This window comes from Brachyistius frenatus, unplaced genomic scaffold (assembly GCF_029030835.1).
Source record: "Brachyistius frenatus isolate BFR_SWC_R1_liver_20210118 unplaced genomic scaffold, ASM2903083v1 Contig_152, whole genome shotgun sequence".
Taxonomy (NCBI): Eukaryota; Metazoa; Chordata; class Actinopteri; family Embiotocidae; genus Brachyistius; species Brachyistius frenatus.
Window position 1 is genome coordinate 207,671 of NW_027210751.1, and position 20,426 is coordinate 228,096.

The 20,426-nt window shown below is 39.3% G+C and overlaps 1 protein-coding gene across 1 annotated transcript in view; it reads right to left on the minus strand.

The window, feature by feature from the left end:
• The window catches only part of arhgef39 (Rho guanine nucleotide exchange factor (GEF) 39), a 67,338-nt gene that overhangs the window by 27,183 nt on the left and 19,729 nt on the right, over window positions 1–20,426 (minus strand). Inside the window, exons 5-6 of the mRNA XM_069716124.1 lie at window positions 14,204–14,274; window positions 3,624–3,752 (exon numbers count right to left, since the gene is read on the minus strand). Coding sequence (XP_069572225.1) covers window positions 3,624–3,752; window positions 14,204–14,274 — 200 coding nt within the window. The remainder of the gene's footprint in view (window positions 1–3,623; window positions 3,753–14,203; window positions 14,275–20,426) is intronic.

Consider the following 20,426-nt stretch of genomic DNA (forward strand, 5'->3'; position numbering starts at 1 on the left):
TTGTCAAAGAGCACCTCTGCTCTACTACAAAGTGTTATGGGCTGGACCAGATGGGGGAGCTGGGGACGGTGGGACAGGAAATAAAGGTTGATCTACAAAGGGTGCTATTCCTCCTGTTGTGTCCGAGGCCGGAGGAATAACAGAGGCCGAGGGCAGCTGGTGTGTCAGAGTGATGGTAAAGTCAGGTTTGGTTCTGGTGAGTGTGGAGAGTACACAGGCCTCATTCTCTTTGTTTTTAAATGACCTGGAAGCATTTGACTCCACTAAACTCAATAAATTTGTTGATTGTAGAGGTTTACAAATCAATCTATACCAATCAGAAAAAAACAACTCAACAGTCATTAATATCCCTACCAATATACAACCAAAGATCCAACACAGAATGTGTACAAAATCCAACAAAGATGGATGTTTCTGTCAAAATACAGTCCAAGAAACTCACTATATGTGTTTGTATATGACCTGAACCTCTCCATCGAACTGGCTACATACATAAATCACATGGTTTTTATTCCTCTATTATTAACAGTCTTTTTTGTACCTATTTCAAGTAACCTTCTAAGACACACCTGCAACCCTCCTGTGTTAAATTGTTGCCTGACATCGTTACATTGCTTTTGCTGTCAGGAAATCAGGAAGAAGGATCGTTTAATATGCTTGTGGCAACACACATCTTGTTAATAATTTTTTAACAAAGAAACATGAATTATTAGTGCCGCTGCCAAACTCTCACATGGTTCAACAATATTCACAACAAAATATAACCACGGCAATTTGCACTTTTCATAGTGTATGCAGCTGATTGGCTTTGGTATCAAACAAAGGAGAACCTACAACGCACTCATATACCTGCTCAGTGAACATAACTCTCCTATCGAATGAGCTAACCTCTTTGGCAAAGACAAAAGAAATATACCCAATTCTATATCAATTAGGGTGTTGTATTTTCTATTGTGTATAAGTGTCCATTATGATGCGTGTTATTTTGCAATGTGCGTGAGGCCTATGGAATTATTTTCAGATGTACCACCAGCAAATGAATCAGAAAGACTGAATCTTACAAATGACACATATTGAAATGTGGGAAAACAAATTTGAAATTGTATTTCATGAAAGAACTTAAATGGGAGTCTATGGAACCAGAGGCTTTTTTCAGATGGACCGCCAGAAAACTAATAAGCAGGAGCGACTTCAGCTAACAACCTATGTACTGGAGACATTTTATTGATGGAGAATTTTAGGAGACTAGTTGAATAGGAGTCTATGGAGCCAGAGGCTTTTTGGAGCCGACCTCTAGTGGCACTCGGTGGTATCGCAGCTGAAATCACTTCCGCATCAGCCTCATTTTTCAGAGCCGGAAGCTACGAACACTTTTATTTGCAGTCTACGCTATTGATCAGTAGTGTTGAAAAATGAAATTAATCATAACCATTTAAATTTTAACTTATTTTCAACACTACTGATCAATAACAGATATCATTACTTCAGATATCATTGATATATGCTTAGGGTTTGCCTTTTGTTTATTATTTGCTTGGTAACTAAAAGGGTGTTATTTCTGGCATTAATTGGTAGCTTGGGTCTCTGTTGGAACCGCTGGAACCTTCCACTAATCCGCTAATAGTGATGTTGTTGGACTTTCAGGTGACTCACTGTAAAATACCTCCTGTCTGCTAGAGTCTTGAGCTGGAATATAGTTTATTAGAAGCCATTTGTTTTTATAGTCATTCGATGTGGTAACTAGTAAAACTGGCTACAACTTAAGTACAATACTGTGGCATAAGTTCACACATGCACTCTGATTGTTTCAAACTAAAAGTACTTGGTTCAAAATAAAAGTCCTTTAACATTTCATACAAAGTCCAGCCATTAACTAGATTTTGTTTTATCCACAATCATCTGGTGACCCACCAACATGAGGGTCGCAAACAGAGAGTTGAGAATCATTGCGTTACAGAACCGGATATTTAATTAACAGTTGTAATTGTAAAAACACCTATTACAATTTCCAAAGACTCCAAAATGGTTATTTAGTTTGACACACAGTGTGAAAATAGAGGAAATAAGGAAATTCTCACATTGAAGAAGCTGGAACCATTAAAATGTTTTTTTTTTCTTGATGAAAGCATTAGATGTTGATTTGTTTGTCAAACTTGCTATCAGTAAATTTTCTGTTTTGTTTAAGCATAAAAATGAGAAAAGATATATTCAGTGGATTTGCATTTCGATATTGTAGGAACTTTTCAAACGGAAATAAAGAAAATTATTCATCAATTTTCTTTTTCTTTAAGTGTTTTCTGAGCTGATTCAGGGAGGGAGAGTGATTGAGCTAAAGATGCATGGGAAAAAAATAATACATAAAAATGACAAAAAATACATAACACAATTATGTGCAGCAGTCAGGAACAAAAAGGGAGATAAACTGGAAAAGATCAATGTGAAATATGATAGAAAATCTGAGGCATCTTTGTTTTAAATTGGAGGAACAGGCAAGCAGACATAAATCTGCGGCCTCCCAGGGAAACAGGTTGACTGTCTGCTGTATCGATGTCCCATTGATTCAGGCTTTGTGTCTCACAATCGCCCCCCTCATCTCCTACAGAGCTACTTAATATGTTTGAGGGGCTACATTGCTTCTCATCTGTAAAAGGCAGAGCTTTTCTTTTACCCACACAAGAGGTGGTGTTGGTGGGGAAGAAGGAGAATGGGTCGGCATGGGGTTGCGGGGCGGGGTGGTGCAGCTGCAGCTATGAAGTCTGCCTGGTGGGACCGCAGCTTTATTGGCTGGAAAGGAAGCTGCTGGAGTTGAGAGGGCCTGAGAACTTGGATGAGAGGAAGCTTTTGAAACTTCCCGCATCAGCATTAGAGAGATGAGCAGCGATTCAGCGCTCTCCCAGCCTATACCAACACACGCACATACACACACATAAAACAAGCCTGCATATCCAAGCAAGCAAGCAAGCAAGCAAGCAAACAAACACACACACACACACACACACACACACACACACACACACACACACACACACACACACACACACACACACACACACACACACACACACACACACACACACACACACACACACACACACACACACTTTGGCTTCCTTTTTATCTGCTGGTCCGCAAGATGAGGCTCGACTCTAATTGGTCCTGGGGGAGATTGGCAGGGCAAGGAGAGCAACGACAAGGCCAGATTCTCTGGAGACAAACACCGGGAGGGGGAGTGGCAGGAAGAAAAGGGCCAATGCTCCACAAGTAGAGAGGGGACCGCAATGGCAGAGGGAAAATAAATGAACGAGACAAAAGGCAGATCAAGGGAAAGCACATTCACTCACTGACCGTTGGCTCTACTAATATAGTAAATTCAGTGTGATGTGCAAAATACTTTAGTTTCCTGGAGAAAGTTCAATAAATTCCATCAATTTAAAGCAATATAAGCAAGTGTCTTCAGAATGTCTCCATACTAACCTAATTTCACTTCAGTTTATCTGTGCTTGTCTTGCGTTCCCCTCCCCCTCAGCGTGTCCCAAAGGATACACAGCTATAGATGCAGAGAGAGGCAGAGAGGAGATGGTTCTTGAAGAAGATGAAAGGAATATGTGATTGGAAGTTCTAACCTGCAGCCAGCACCTTCGTCTTTCGCCCTTTCAGCAGTTTCTGCACCCGGCAAAGCTGCAGGTGGTTCTCATGGCACCGGGTATTGTCCTGGATACGCTGGGACACCTCGCACACTGCAGCCACCGCCCCTACAGAAATCACACACACAATAATAAAATGTCCCTTTGTAACTCTTTTAACTATATATATATAGATATACAGATATATATCTATAGATATATATAGATATAAATTCATCGTTAGAGCCATAGCAGCAATTTCAGCCATAGAAATAGCCATCTTGTATGAATAAATATCAATAGCATTAATAAGTATCATATGGTATGATACGGCTGATAGATAAGAACGGGTGCAGTGCCAGAACGTTTAAAGTGGAATCTGATCGCAATAAATTTCTATTCTGGGAATGGAGGGAGGTCCATATAATAGACTTCTCTACAAAAACCCATCAATCACAATGAACAATATGTAAAAGTTGTTGGCCTTATATATTTATGTTGAGGATTTTTTAGGTCATTTGTTTAACATAGATCAGTGCAATCACACCTACGTCTCAGAAATACTCATCTTTTTGTACTTTTGATCCTTCACGATCCTCTGAGCAGTTGAACATCCTCAGACATGGTTCTGTTTTTTTGTCCAAATTGAAGACTGGAGACGGCTGAACTTTTGCCATCAGGTTGGCGCCATTAAAACCATGACCGAGTCATCATCTCTCAAATTACCTTTGGCTTAATGATGAAGTCCTTAGACATTAATTATTCAACACAGATTCTTAGTCAAAAATTGTTTTAAATGGTCTCTATAAAGTTTTCACTTGGTATAACGTATGTTATTTGCAAATGGCATTCTTTTTAATTTAATTTGATCTTGGTGGGAGTGGGGGGCAGGGGGAACATTAAGATTGGCCAATGTATGAGTGGCCTTTAGTTGCTCAGAACTCCCCCTGGGTTCATATGTGACCTCACGGACTATCACACGCCTTGCCTTCAGAGTAATCTTTGTTCAAATTTATGAGATGGTTTTGTGACCTTTTCAAGCTTGATGGACATCAATAACTCTTTTTCTGACATCTTTAGAAATCGCCATGAGAACTTTCACGAACATGTGTTGTGAAGCTCAGGCTTTAATAGATCCCTCTTCTTTAAATAAAATAGGGTTACCACACATACCTGAATATAATCCCATTGACTGAAATCACATGACTTTAATTTCACTTTCAAATTAAATGCAACTCGTAGAGGTTCACATACTTTTGCATTCACAGATATGTAATATTAGATGATGTTCCTCAATAAATGAATGACCAGGTATAATATTTGTATCTATTTTTTTTTGTTTTTAAATGGGTTCTCTCCATTTTTATTTATAACTTGTGTGAAAATCTGATGATGCTTTCGGTCATATTTATGCAGAAATATAGAAAATCATAAAGGGTTCCCAAACTTTCAAGCACTGTTATAATTTCTCCTTAAATTCAAGCGAAACAAAATGTATAATTTTTTGGTAAGTGTGTCATAAAAAACAAGTTTAAAATCTGGGATTATTAATGTGGAAATAGAGTGTTTGAAACAATTTCTGTGTTGTACTTGATCGTAAACTATAATGGGAAACACACATTCATCATCTGATACCAAAGATAACAAACTTAAATTTGATTGTTTATAAGACTCGGAATCTGGTAAATCAACTCACATTGTATTTTTTTTTTTATACTGCTTAATTACTGTTCCACACATCACCCACTGTTTAGAACAATGGGGACATGCAAACAAAACCTCCACAAAAAAGGCCCACAGTAATTATCACTACAGCAGATCATGAGCAACTAATATGAAACAGGAATAACGCAAAGTTTAGAGAACTGCGGACAACGTCTGACTCATTGGCGAGGTGGTGAATTGAAGACAGATTATAGAAATTAAATGCGAGAGTCATCATTATTCGTATAGCGATGCCACTCACACGTCACTTCACATCACGTGTCATATCAATGCACTTTATCATAAACCTTCAAACCAGCAGGGTAATTTGTGCTTGTGCTAGTGAGCCATAACTATTCCATAAGCATCTATCAATTGTAAAAGATGGAAGCCAAGTCAAATTTCATCACATTTTGTGGTCAGCTGTGGAGCGCACAGAAGCACAGCCTTTTCCCAACATCAGGCGCAAATATACTTAGTCCTTTTCACCTTAAACATTTGTAACAGATTAAACAATCATAACCGGTTGTAGAATTCCAAGACAATGTCAAATAGCATTAAAGAATTGCCGAAAAGAGTGTCAATAGTTTTTAATAACTTGTAATAACAGTAAGTAGGTAAAAGTAAGTACGTTTATTTAATATAGTACCTTTCACAGACGAAGTCACAACGTGCTTCACAACAGAAATAACAGCAGAATACAACAATATTAAAAGCAGCCTACGATCACAGCAGCACAACAGCAGACCGTAGATATCAAGAGGTGAGACGATGCCCAATCTGGAAAGATATGTCTTAAGACGTCTTTTGAAGGCGTCAGCTGACACTGCCAAACGTACGTTGAGGGGAAGAGTTGGAGAACACGTTTCCAAAGCAATCCCCTTTAGTTTTCAAATGGGTGTGCAGGACAGCCAGTAAGCCCTGATCAGAAGACATAAGAGACCTACTGGTGGTATAATGATGCAGCAATATGCATATTTATCACCCAGCATGAGTTTTCATATTGTTTTTGTGTGTAAAAGCTCTGCAACACTGTGTCAAACACACAGAGTGCAGCGCACTGGAGACACCACCGTCGCTGCCATACACTCGGGTGTTCGTTGGTGACAGCCCGGGTAGACCCCACCAGGAACAGACAGGTACTGTCCTGTTCAATGAACATTCACTGCAGCAGCAACATGTTGCCACTCGCTGCATTTAGTTTTGTTTGTGCCCCTACTGCTGAGGCCACAAAACTAAATGTTATTTTTCTAACCACCTCATCCAAGCACTTCTATTTCTGTGTCAAACATTCCTTTTCCTGGTCTTGCTCTTCGTTGTTGCCACGATTCACCATAAAGAAGCACAGCTCAGCAGGCTCATCTCGATGCATCAACATGGGCAGTTTTATAAGTCTGATAAGTTTTTGGTATACAGTGAACCCTCGTTTATCGCGGGGGTTACGTTCCAAATAGAGACCGTGATAGGTGAAATCCGTGAAGTAGGAACCTTTTTTTTTTTTACAATTATTATACAATGAAATACTCCATAATACATTGAAACCAAAGAACAAAACCTTTTTACAAGCCCAAGCATTTGTTTAACAAATAAAAGTACTGTATAAATGTTTTTTTTTACAAATAACTACTGTACTGTAAAATAATAATTTTAATCATCAATACGAACTGAAGGCTTCAAATTGCTGAGATCGGCACCGCCCCACTGCGACCCGAGTCATTGGATTAGAACGGGAGGAAATGAAAAATGATTATGAAAACAAATACAAAGTACAGTAGGACAAATAGTGACTCGTGTATTTCACTGCTCTTCTGACTGAGCCGCTGCATCCTGACTCCGCTCTGCAGCGGTTCTTTCTTCTAAAGCCGGCGGTGCAGGTGTGGTTTTTCGAGAGAAGAACATAGTTATCGGTAGTTGTTGTCGCTCTTTTTTCTTCTGGGCAAAAAGATTCTTATAAACCGACATGCCACCATCGATTATTTTTAATTTGGCAAGCTGTTTTACGTACGTGTACATATTAAACCGCAACGTTATTGACAAACAGGTAGAGAAGAAGCGGAGAGACTGTTTAGCCAATCAGAATGCAGAACACAATGCACGATGCAAATCCGTGAAGCAGCGAGACCGTGAAAGGTGAACCGCGTTATAGCGAGGGGTCACTGTATACCATATTCAGGTTTTGTGTACATGTACACGTTTCGTTTGGAACCTATGTGCTGTTTTATAAATGAGGCCCCTGGTGCTCACGAGTTTAACATGACAACAAACAGACGTGTACATACACATGTGCATATAGTGTATATACACACATCACAAGGCTCAGCGCTGCCTGAATGCATTAGTCAAAGCAGAGTCACTGTGTGGCGTCGTGTTCTTTGAAGTTTAGTGTGGAATGGAAATGAAAAGGGGATCACCGGGGAATTCACTCGCCTCTCTGTTCCCTCTCCACCTGTGGCCACAGTCTCACTCAGGGGAAGCATGTTTGTCATTTACCCATCACTCCACTGTGGCACGTCCACCCAGTCATGTTTCCACCAGCTCAGAGGACCTTACACTGAATTACATTAATTTCCTGGAGGCCTATTCCAACCCCAAACATATCGACCATTTGCGTGATCCTAATCTTACCGCCCCTCCTTAAACCAGGTCTTCATAGTAAAATGTAATGATTCATAGCAACACGGAGACTCGCTTTGTGTCCCCAAAACAGCGGCTGGTCCCCACAATGTGAATATGTAAGCAGATTTATGTCCCCTCAAAAGTTTGCATCGACTCATAATGGTGACACAGATGTTGTGCTGGAATTGCTTCTGTCCACGTCTGAGGCCTGTACTATGAAGCACGTTCAACATATCCAGGTTTCCATTATCTGGTTTAACTAAACCTAACAAACAACATCACGCCAAGCGGTCACACAAAGCTGCCGATCAACGAGCAAAGTCGACCCAGATTTTCCCAATCCAGCCACGAGCGCGTTCACATAAAAGTGGAGTTGTTAAAAATCATTGACTGCGTAAATGTGCCAGTTAAAACACTTCTAATATCACTGGCCCTTCATTTGGGCAGAAGTACATTCCATTAAATGAATGTGTTGCTTAGATGTATCAGAATCTGATTTACTGCCAAGTATGCAATAAATTTGTCTTGGTGTTGTGGTGCAAAACAATGGAAATCTAAAGTATAGGAGAAGAATCAAGTAATGAGAAAAAATACAACTAATGCAAAAGACAAGTGGTATACAAATAACATTTCACAATAAAGTAGCAAAATGTAGCCTACTTTAGTGTAAATGTATACTATTTAAATAATATGTGTAATGTGCAGTGTAGTACTACTGTAGTACAAATAGCCTGCTAATTATTGTGTTAATGTAATGTCCTGTAGGTATGATCAGTTCACAGATGTGGAACAGCAGATTATAGAGTTTAATATGATGTGTATTTATGGCATGTATGACAGTTGTTGTCTTATCCTTTCAGCTGCACCCCTGATGATGTCAAACATACTGGGGGGCAAATAAGAAATAAATATAAAAATATAATTCAAAGCGGTAGGTAGTGCTTCAATTGGTCTCTGTTGTAGGATGAAATCTATGAACAAAAACACAACAAAATAAAATCTATATCTCATTAAAAATGGTCAGAAGAAGTTTGTCAGTGTTCTATAATCGATGATGCCATTTTTTTACCAAGAGAATTGATTGGTTCGTAGGCGGTTAATATGTTTTGATCTGTTATCTTAAGCTAAACCTGCTCCTGAGCAGGTTAGGTTTGCAGAACAAGTTATCGTGGCGATGTATCCCAGTAAGAAGTGAACCAGCTTCAGTTTGTTGTACTAAAAAACCCAGTTAAACCAGAAGTTACTGCGCTAACCACAAATCCTGGTTCACAGTACAGGCCTCTGGCCCCATTCATATTGCAGTATGTGCTCAAATTTTAACCATTGCTTGGATTGGTTTTAAATTCACACCACCTCTCGTCTGCCAATCAAACTAATGTGTATGCTCCAAGCAACCACGCCAGAATGGTTGGCCATGTGGTCGAGACAAAGAGATACAGTTGTTTTTTGAAACCCTGGAACAGGTCATTGAAAAAAAAACATTTCCTTCCACCTGAAAAGGGATGAAATTAAAAAAAATATTTCTCACGTACACTTGCACTCCTTGGTATGTCATAGAGTAAAACAAAGAAAGTGTTAAAAAAAACAAAAAAACATATAAATTGCTTTCTCTACAGAGAGATGCTAACAGGGCCTTAGCAGATTTGTTGGTACCCCCAGAAAAATAACTCGATTATTGTGGCATTTTAAACAAGCAATATTGGGCATGTAGGAGCTCTTTCCGTATCAAAATTCCTCCACTGATGTACATACAATTAATACAAACCCAGCAGGTTGCTGAAAAGGGGAAACACTGCTCATATGATTTTGTGGTTCAGGCATTTTTCACATTGAGCAACAAAATAAATTCTAATGAATTAAATATATCACCTTCGTCAATGTCCAAATTTGATTCGTTTTTTTAAATGTCTCAAAAGTCTTACAGATGAGAGCATGGTTTCTCTTCTTTTAGTTTAAAGAGATCTTTAAAGTTACAAGTTACTAGACAATATTCACCTTTTCTTACTAAAAATGTGACGAAGAGATGAATTCAACAGGATAATATGCAGCTAAAGAAAACAACTTTGCAATGCTCTCTATTTTATGTGTAATCGAGATACTGATTTCATTTTGATCAATATATTGGTCGACCTCTAATTTTGGTGGAACGGAGAGACCAGTGATATCATAGTAAGTCAACCAGCTTTGGGGCATCCTGGTGGCCTCGACCTCCAGACACCCAGCAGCGACTGTACCAACCCCAGCTCATGTATAGACAGAGACCTTTGATGCATCCCATTCCCTCGTCTCTCTACCGATCATTTCCTTACTACTGACTTTTCAACTAAGTCAAGGGCTTTAATCAAAATTTTAAGATTTGAAAATCGAGACTAAATACATTAAAATGCTATACTTGTGGTAATACAATAAAATCACTTGCACCCTACCAAATGCTGTATCAGTGCACTGACATACGCAAGCGAGGTGGCTGGAATCCATATTTTTGGAGGCCTGATTTTGCTTGATTTCATCAGTGAGCTGCTGCAGAAAACTGAACCGAACTAGGCAAATTGAAACATCCAAACAGTCCCGAGTGGGCCTGACGGTCTGCTGAGTGGATCAGGCTGGGGCTGTGTGTTGAGTATGAATGTGTGTGTAGGGGTGCCTAACCATGTCCATTTTAATTAGAGGGATCCTGGTCTCTACCACGGGGGCCTCTTGTAGTCCATAATGCATTGCACTCCTGGAAGTGCGATGAGCTGTCAGTCTGTAATTGTATGCGGACAACAGCAGGCCCCAACAAACGCAGTTCATTTAGTGAAATGTCCCTCAGTTTATCAAACCATCCCAGCTAAGTGCAGCTGGTTGAATTGATAGCATAACACAAATACTAGCTCATGTTTAGTGCTGTCACTCTTCTCTTTATTTGTCATGTTTCGCATGTTCATATGCAAAGAGAGTATGTGCGTTGTGCACCAGTCTATGTAGGCACCAAGTTTTTGTTGGTCAATATCTTTCCGCTGCTTCAGGATTGCAAAACGGCAACGATGCACCTGCCCACACTTCATTTTAAGGTGCCCAGATGGGTGCAAGTACATTTATTATTTAAACAACATGGGTGCTGGACGAGCTGTGTCGGTCTGAAAACAGCAAAGACGCTAGTATTGTGCTTGGCAGTGCTTTGCTCCAGGTCCAAGATAGATTCTTCCCATTTCCCATTTGGTCAGATTGTGACTTGGTGACAAACTTGGGTGACAACCTTGAAACTGTGGTTGATTAAATAAATCTTCTGGGCCATCGGGTTTGAAGATGTGTATGAAGCATCCACATGTTGGAATGTGTAGCTTCTTTGAAGCAACATCCTCATTCAAAGCATTGTTTACAACTATGTAGATTACCAGAGTCAAATTTGGTGGCCAAATTGTTTTTCAAAGTCCTCATTATAAACAATATAGGGATATGAGAAAATATCAATAAAATAGAGAATGATCTCTTCTGATACTATAGAGATTTAAACAATTTTGAAATAACAGTTGACATGCAAGATATACTAGTACTTTGACTTTTGCATTTATTACATGGCCGATGATAAATGAAAACCCCACTGTCCGGATTGCATTAAAAAAACAAAACATTTTTTCCCTCAGATTGTATACATATGATGTTTTTCATACTTTGCCAGTTTTTCTAAAATTTGATTACAAAAATTACCATATATCGCCTTGCTGAGTATTGCAACATATTAGAATGCATCAAATTGTAACCCCTCTATCATAAAACATTTCATATCAAAAGATTCTTGCCAATACACAACCCTTGTACATTTACAGTTTTGCACTGTAGATATTTAGACTGTCAGCCATCACGCAACACACGATATCCTCCGAAACCCACTGAGCCTAAACAAGAAGAAGAAGAGGACCTGCAGCAGAAGATGTGGAACCCTCAGAGCCCTGATCTTAATATTGTGCAGTCAGTCTGGGATTACATGATGAGACAGAAGACACTGACAGCCTAAATTAACAAAGCAACTATGGCAAGTTCTCCAAAAACAATCTACCTACCAAGTACCCTGGAAAAACTGTGTACTGATTTGAGTTTAGTTTTTTGTCTGCTTACAGCAGTGTACCAATATTTAGCAGTGGTGATTATTTTGAATAGTTTTGAAAGGAACTAATAAGGGGTGTTGAAAAAGGTTTACATTAGGAATTATGGGTCATTTTTGTTATTTAGTTTGGAGGCTTTCTCTGTACCTTAGCTTGCTCACTGTAAGCATTTTTCCACAAAAACCTTTATTCACAGAACATCAAAACTGTACTGAACAACGTAAACCCATCACTGATGAGTTTTCTGTCAACTAATCACACATCTGTTCGCAAGTAAATCATTTTTCCACAAACTACCTTTTTTACGTTGTACAAAGCTTTAAAGTCTTTGCCCCAGAACAAATAGGCAAATCATCAAAATAGACAGAAGCATCCAATTATTGTGTGCCAGCCATAATAATTGCTGTAAACATTTAAAACTACATCATTAACGTGTCCAAAATAACAACAAACAGATGGATTCTAATTTCAAGCTCAACTTTCCTGCTTTTGTTCTGAGCAGTGAAACTCAGCGGATGAACTCGATCCTCAGGGCGACTTGTCTTCACTAAAATAATCATGGCCTAATTGGCTCGCTTAACTTCACAACAATTACAATGTAAACCAAGCAAGGCATCCGTGTAGACTTTCTCCCTTTGTTGTACGTGTTTGGAATATTTTCCATTGCCTGCTTTAGAAAAACAACAACTCCTAATTACAGTATTCTTGAGCTGAGTTCTGGCCGAGGCATTAATAATACATCTAGCCTATTAGACATTCCAAAGACATCGTCCATTTCTTACAGCTCTTTATTCCATTTACTCCCTATTTAGATAGTATTTGACCATGGGACGGGCACTGTTAACTTCTTCTGTTAAATCTCTGACTGAGTTGGAAAGTTGCTTCCAGTCAGGTCAGACTTGGTAATGGTTACCACGGCGAAGACTGAGGCTAATGAAAACTCCTGAAGCACTGCAATTACAACAATTAAATCCAGCCTGAATGCACTGTGAGGCAAAAAGAGAAGCTTGGGGGAAAAAAAGAGAGACAAAGAAGTAAAAAAGAAAACCGAGACACAACAGCACAACAAGAGAAAACAACAACAATGCCTCTTGTGATTCAATCTGCTAGTTTGCTTAATCAGATACAATATGATTTGTCTGGAATTTCTTTTTTAAACAATTCCCTTTACAATACAACCAGGCTGACAACAGGAAGTTTTCCTACACACACACACACACACACACACACACACACACACACACACACACACACACACACACACACACACACACACACACACACACACACACACACACACACACATACACAATAAAGTGCAGTGGAGTTTAAAAAAAGGATCTCTAATGAGAAGAGGAAGAAGCGATGGTGGGGTACAGTCAGATATGTACCTTCATCTTAGAGTCAGAGGCTGTTTTAATTTGTAAGCAAAGGCAGCACACCAGCAATGAGATTTTAATTGATACACATAAATAATTCCTTGTGTACATTCGCACTTGAGTCAGATTTGCTGTTTATTTGACGTTTGAAATTAGTCATTATCGAGATTTGTGTTGATGTTGAAGATTTTATTTATTAATATAGCTCCCGCTTAATATCCTCTGATCCGCTCCCAATTAATTATGTCAAAATCTACATCAAACTAGAACTTACACGCATATTGAGCTTTGCCTTGCTTTCATTTCTCTGCTCGGCAAGTGCTGCTGTGACAATAACAACAAATGAGGAATGAAAGGCAAAGAGAGCACTTTCCTTTGTTCCTCAAATGAAGATAATGAGGGCTGTCTTTCACTTCCACAGAGTCTGGTGTGATGAAAGTCTTCACAGGTTGTTGTTTTTTTCCTGCTGTTGGAGGACTAGCCTCAGATACAGCGTTGCTTCACTCCCTGTGCTCCAAAGTGCTTTTCACATGTAGCAAGTGTTCCACTTTGAGTAAGCCGAAAGTATTTTTGTCTGGTGATGTAAAGCACATCATCACAATTATCACTTGTTGTTAGGATGCTGCCGCTGACAAAAACCCACCAATAGTGACGGAGTGTTAGAGGAAGATGTGACAACATCAACCTCAGCTTCACGTGCATGTGCAGCTCCAGACACATCGCCCCACCAGATATTTTCTTTGAAATGCAACAAAATGATGACTGTGGCAGCAGCATGATTTGAAAAGACACTTACTTGAAAGCTGCTCAAACTCTGGGTTGTCTGAACTTGTGTTGGCGGCCAAATCGTCTAGGAAATGCTTATACCTGTGAGAAAAATAGAAAATAAACAGGGTCACTGCGTGCTCGTTGTCCAATAATATTACCTGAAGAAGAAAACAACGATAAACACTTGGTAAAAGAGTGAAACAGGCTATTCCTTCCCCTCCAACATTAGTCATGTAGCCCTGCTATTATCACAGCGACAGCTAATGCTGAGCACTGACTGGATACAGCCAAGAAAAAGACCAGAACATGTATGCACAGTCAGATTTAAGCTCCTGACTAAGATGGAGAGGACAGGTTTTGCTTTGAAGTGATGTTGATGGTGACAAATACTGACAGATACAGCTGCAACCATGAAAAGACGGACAGCTACACTGGTTTTACTCGTTTCCTCCTCAGACTGACTGACTAGATAGTGAACAAATGAAACATTGACTATTATTCCATCTGGGGTTTAAAAATGATGAGTGAATCACGGTCTGCAAGAAACCGCTAAGAAAATAGACCTCAACATTTGAATCTATAATTTATGATAATTGCAGAAAATAGCACTTTCAAATTAAAATTTACCCTGCAATAAGAATTGAGTAATTTAGGTTTATGAATTCTTTTGATGGATAATCAGTCATGGACAGTCTCCTCATTCTCCCTACAAACTCTATTAACACAGTCGTATCCCAGAGACCTTGTTCACTACAGGTGAAACAGTAAATGTATCCATCCCAAAATGTTGGGTACAGTAACATTGATATTTGTTTTTTGGTCCTATGAACCAAATATTTTCTACCAAACAGACTCCATTTCACTTGTTTTCTTAATAAGTGTTGGAAAAGTGCAAGTTCAAGGACAGCTGGTCTAAAAGAGGATCATTTTGACATTCCTGGATGTGTGACTCAAATTGCGTGTGGCTAATACAGACCTTGATCATTTGACAAGATCTCAACTATGAATATTAGGCTTTCCCAGTAACTTACATTGACACTTAACAAAGAGTGGAGGTTCATTACGCGAACATTATTGTTCAACCAAAAGTTGAGGATGCCTCTCCAAACACAGGCTCAGATATATAAAGTCACTGACATCACATTTGCATGTCACACAGCTTGACTGCGCTATAACATTCATTTGTATATATGCCTGTTGTGCCTTTCCCTTATAAATGAGCATGAGTTGTAGTCGTCCAGGAATTGACAAGTTCCCTGGATATCACTAATCTCTCACTAATGACAAATGGATGAGTGGGAGTGAAAGCTAAATATACAATCTGATTATGATGACATAAAAAGAAAAGGCAAAAAATGTCAAATTTAAAAGATGCAATCAATTTGTGATAAATGAGGTACCTCATTGTCACAAATTTAGTCTCCATCTAATGTAACAGTTGGGAGGAGCATCAGCTTCCTCAGAAATCTTTATCCTTTTAACTAGGATGATGTGACCTTGAAGTGCATTGACAGTTGACATTGATTTCCGCTGTGTCTGTCTCAGTCTTTGGAGCCCTCCCTTTGTCTAGTCTGGGCTTGTTTTAGAGACATAGTGGTGCCACTGAGAGAGGCCATTAGTGTTGATAGCAGACTACACATTATTGCTACTGGTGCATTTGGTGGCCTGAGTGGGATGAGACATGTGTTGGTGAATGACAACAGTGTAATGTGAGAGTATTGGTATGTAATGTGTAGAAAACGTAACACTAGGCTGATTCTTTAAGTTATGTAACTGCACTATATTTACACCCAGCATATTTCTTTTTTTTTTGCATTTCCAAAGTCTGAGTGTGTAAAATCATCCACGATATAGTGCCTTAAAAATGCTTGCAACAGATTAAATAAAAAGTGTTGAACTTTAGCAGCAATGCTCTTCTTTGAGGATAAATACATTTAAGCAGTGGCAGTAAAACCTGAAAGATTTCATACACTGATAAAGTTGGTGTGACGGCATCTATTAGGGCTGGGTAAAAAATGTTGATACTTTTACGGAACCAACTGAATTAGTTTGGGAGTACCAAGCATCGAAAGATGTCTCACAATACGTCACAACATCCATACTAACACGTTTTCGTTTTGCTCCATTTACACGTGAGTGAATTCTAAGTGAGAAAATTCATCAGCAGCTGTGTGTAAAACTGTCAAAAAAGCTTCTTCCATAGGGTAGAGTGTTGGATGATTATGTAACACTTTGTCCAACTCGTCGCAAAATGGAAAAAAATGTCTTGTGCCTTCCAAACTAGCTAGTGTTGTGTTTGGATTTAACATATGGAAGCTTTAAAAGTTAGATTTTATGTTGGCATTGCTGCGATTGGAGCCATTTTCTTCCGTCTTCCTAGTACCGGTAATACCACTGTTCATACACTGTAGCCCAAGCACTGGCATAGTATGGTGCAGATAGGTTTGGTTAAGCCAGACTACCCTCCCACAGACAGCTCAGCCAGCCACTGCCAGTCAAACGCACCCCGTGGCCCAACCAGTTCCCTTCTCTGTGCATCTGCTTCAAAGCACCCAGGGGTGATTTCAGACGGCCATATGGCACCAATATTGGATGGGCGTGATCTTCTGGCCCTCAGGCAGCACTGCATTAAAAACGACCAGAATTTTGGTGGAAATCTCTGCATGGGCTCTGAAACACTTGCAAAAACCATCATCTGTGAACACAGTTCATCGCTGCATCCACAAATGCAGGTTAAAACTCTCCAAAGAAGAAACCAGATAGAAACATGATCCAGAAACACCACCTTATTTGGGTTTCAAGTTCATTTAAGATACACTGGGGCAAAGTGGGAAACTGTCCTGTCCTGTGGTATGAAAAATCCAAAATTGTAAGTCTTTTTGGAAAACATGGACCCCAAATTTCCCAGGCTAAAGAGAACAGGGGCCAACCATTTTGTGATCAGCACACATTTCAAAAGCCAGAATCTGTGATGGTATAGGGATGCTTTAGTGCACATGGCATGGCTGCACATCTGGGAAGACACAATTAATGTTAACGATATATTCAGGTTTTGTAGCAACATATGCTGCCACCCAGACAATGTCTCTTTCAGGGAAGGCCTTGCTTTTTTCTGCAAAACCATGCCAAACCTCATTCTGCATGTTTTCCAACAGCATGGCTCCGTAGAAGAAGAGTCCGGGTACTAAACTGTCCTGACCGCAGTCCAGACCTGTCACCCATTGAAAACATTTGGCGCATCATGAAATTAAAAATATGACAAAGATCCCGAACTGTTGAGCAGCTGAAATCATATATGTCAGGCAAGAATAGGACAACATTTCACTTTAAAAACTCCAGAAACTGGCTTCGTTAAAAGAAGAGGTGAAGCAACACAGTGGTAAACATGCCCATGTCCCAACCTTTTTGAAACATGTTGCTAGCATCAAATTTAAAAAAATGAGCATATATTTTTCATAAAACGATAAGATTTCTCAGTTTTAAGTTGTTTTTGGTCCATTTTCTATTAAATGAGTTTACATAATTTGTAAATCATCGCATTCTGGTTTTATTTACATTCTACACAACAGCCTAGCTGTTTATTTGGAAACAAGGTTGTATGTTTTGTACTTTTTCCCCCCCGACAACTATGTAACTCCATACGCTATAAAAAAGTGAGGTAATCTGGTCAAGTGTTCGTATGCTGCTCTTCTATTAATTTGCATGTGCTAAACTATAGAACAGCAGGTTAGTACAGTGGTAGGTCTGTGGGAGGAAGGGAAGAAGGAGGAGGAGAAGGAGGAGGAGGAGAAGGAGGGGGGGAAGCATTGCCTCTGTAGTTGGATAACTCATTGGAAAGGAAACAAAAGCCAAAAAAGCTCCAGTTCAGCCTTCTTCAATTAAGAGACACTTAAATAGAGAAATAATTTCACTTCTTTCTCTTATGTCTCATCTTGTAATAACAAACACATTACAGGCATTATTAGCAATGGATGCCCTCGTTCTTATTAAGGAGTGGAGATGGAAATCGAATTAAAGCAACTGTGTAACAAAAAGGGAACACCCTAATGAGCATTATTACGGCACATTTCATATAATGTCAATGGAACTCTCATTTAGCTGCCCTGTCCCGCTCATTAGCAGCAAAGCAAAGATAATGAGACAAAAACATAATCAGAATCACATTCAGCAGTTCCGATATTCTAATGAAGAATGCAGCTTTAAAAGGCATGTGCTGGTGAGGGATGCGCCTGCTGTTGCCGTTACAGGCTTTTTTTTTTTCTCACTCTCTCCTGGCAGATATGTCAGGTCATTTGGGCATTTGCACATGTCAGTAAAGAAGAAAAAGAGATGGAGGAAATATCTCATTCTTTTTCTTGCCATACATGTATTAAGGATTCAAATTTGTAATTAAGAGACAAGAGGCACTGGCAGGCTTCTGGGTAATTACCTAACTTTAATAGCTTAAAAGGAAAGAAATGCATATCTGTAGAAAATACAGACTAGAGATACTCCACTGTCTAAACTTGAGCAATTGAAATGTGATATGAAGTGACTGTGAAGAGTGTCTCATCATTCTCTGGTTACTAGGGATTTATTTAGAAAGACTGGAACTCTGAATAAATGTAAACATTAAAAACCACTTATCGGTCAAACAGCTGTGCTGCTGTCAACTGAGTCAACTTAAATCATTTTGAAAATTGGAATCAGACATTTTCAAGAGAGTATTTCGCAGGTAAATAATTCGGACTGACCTGTGAACCTTTATGAATTCCTGTTATTTCCAGCCCCCAATTCAAACCCGAAGTTGTCGTTCAAAGTACTTGAGACTTTGCTTTCTCTGGTGCCATTGTACAGAGAACGCCACAGGAAAACAGCATGGCAGATTTTACAAACCCACTTTTGCCCAAAAATCTGATAATGCCTTATAAGTGTGACGGAAATAGAGAAGGATGATGGAAATGTGTTGTGGGAGTCTGATATGCTATAATGGTAAATGGACTGAGATATAATAAGTATAAGTATAAGTATGCAATCAGAAAAGCAAATTTGGATTACCGTATGGCTAAGCATTTCTATAACGTGCACAACAGCAATCCTGACAGCCTCGTGGTTGAAGGCCTCGAGACCATTAAAGCACGGAGCATTCGGGGAGGTGATGACTGAAATTATTATTGCAGAGAACGAAATTTGATATATACCAAATACAGGCCACAGTCCAGCCAGAATTAAATGAAGAAATTGATTTGAGTCTTTTTTTTGTAGTTGTTCAAGAGCATGTAGCCCTAGGTTTCTTCTACAAAGAGTTGCTTGAGTTCAGTATGTATACTGTCTGTTGTCTTGCGTTTTCTTCTGTGTTCCGAGTATGCGTCTACACATTTTGTGGAGACATCTAGCGGTCAATACTTTGTATCAGTCACCTAAAGGATGACCTGCTGTATCCTCTGATCCACAGCTGCCAACTTCACCATCAGATTAACTGCAGACGACACAAAATTGTGCACTGTGGAGTCATAGCAAAAACCCAGTGAAGGCTCTCATCACATCATGGCAACACTTTACCAGGTGAAAAATACAATAAAACAAATATCGTGATGAAAAAGTTTTTGGTCGAACGACCCAACAGTAGTTCTAACCAAAATAAATTAAAGTATACGCTGGTCATATCAAATGCTGATCATATGGCATGATGCTTCCTCCCGAGTTATGGAGCTGTGGAGAGACTACCTACCTCCCAAGCCTAGAATATTTCAACCATGCACTTTGGACTTACGCAACACTAATGATTCAGAATAACAACCTTTTTTTATATTCTTATTGGTCAGTTTGATTATGAAGAGCTCATATTCAATGTTCAGAATCTTTCCTCCTCAGCTTTGAAGTGTTGTCTCTGCGTTCAGGGTCCATACAATCAACAAATGATTCGTGACAAAACACTGTCTCACACCATAACTAAGGCACTTTGTCTCATCGCCAGGAACACTTCAAACTTGGCAATGAACTGAAGGGTGAATTGACAGACAATATAATACAAATTATTAACCAAAATACCACTCTGTACCTGCAGAGGAGCCACTTATCTTTCTGAATTCTTTCACCAAACTAATATAAACTTGAACCCTGTGTTGGAAAACCTCACCGTGTTCAGCTGCTGGAGATGATGGCACTACGCACATAAAGCAGTCAATTTGAAATCCTACCTTGACAAGTGAAAGACAAAATCAAGCGTGTGCCTGTGTAGCACACATCTACACACCTCTCAATGCTTAGGA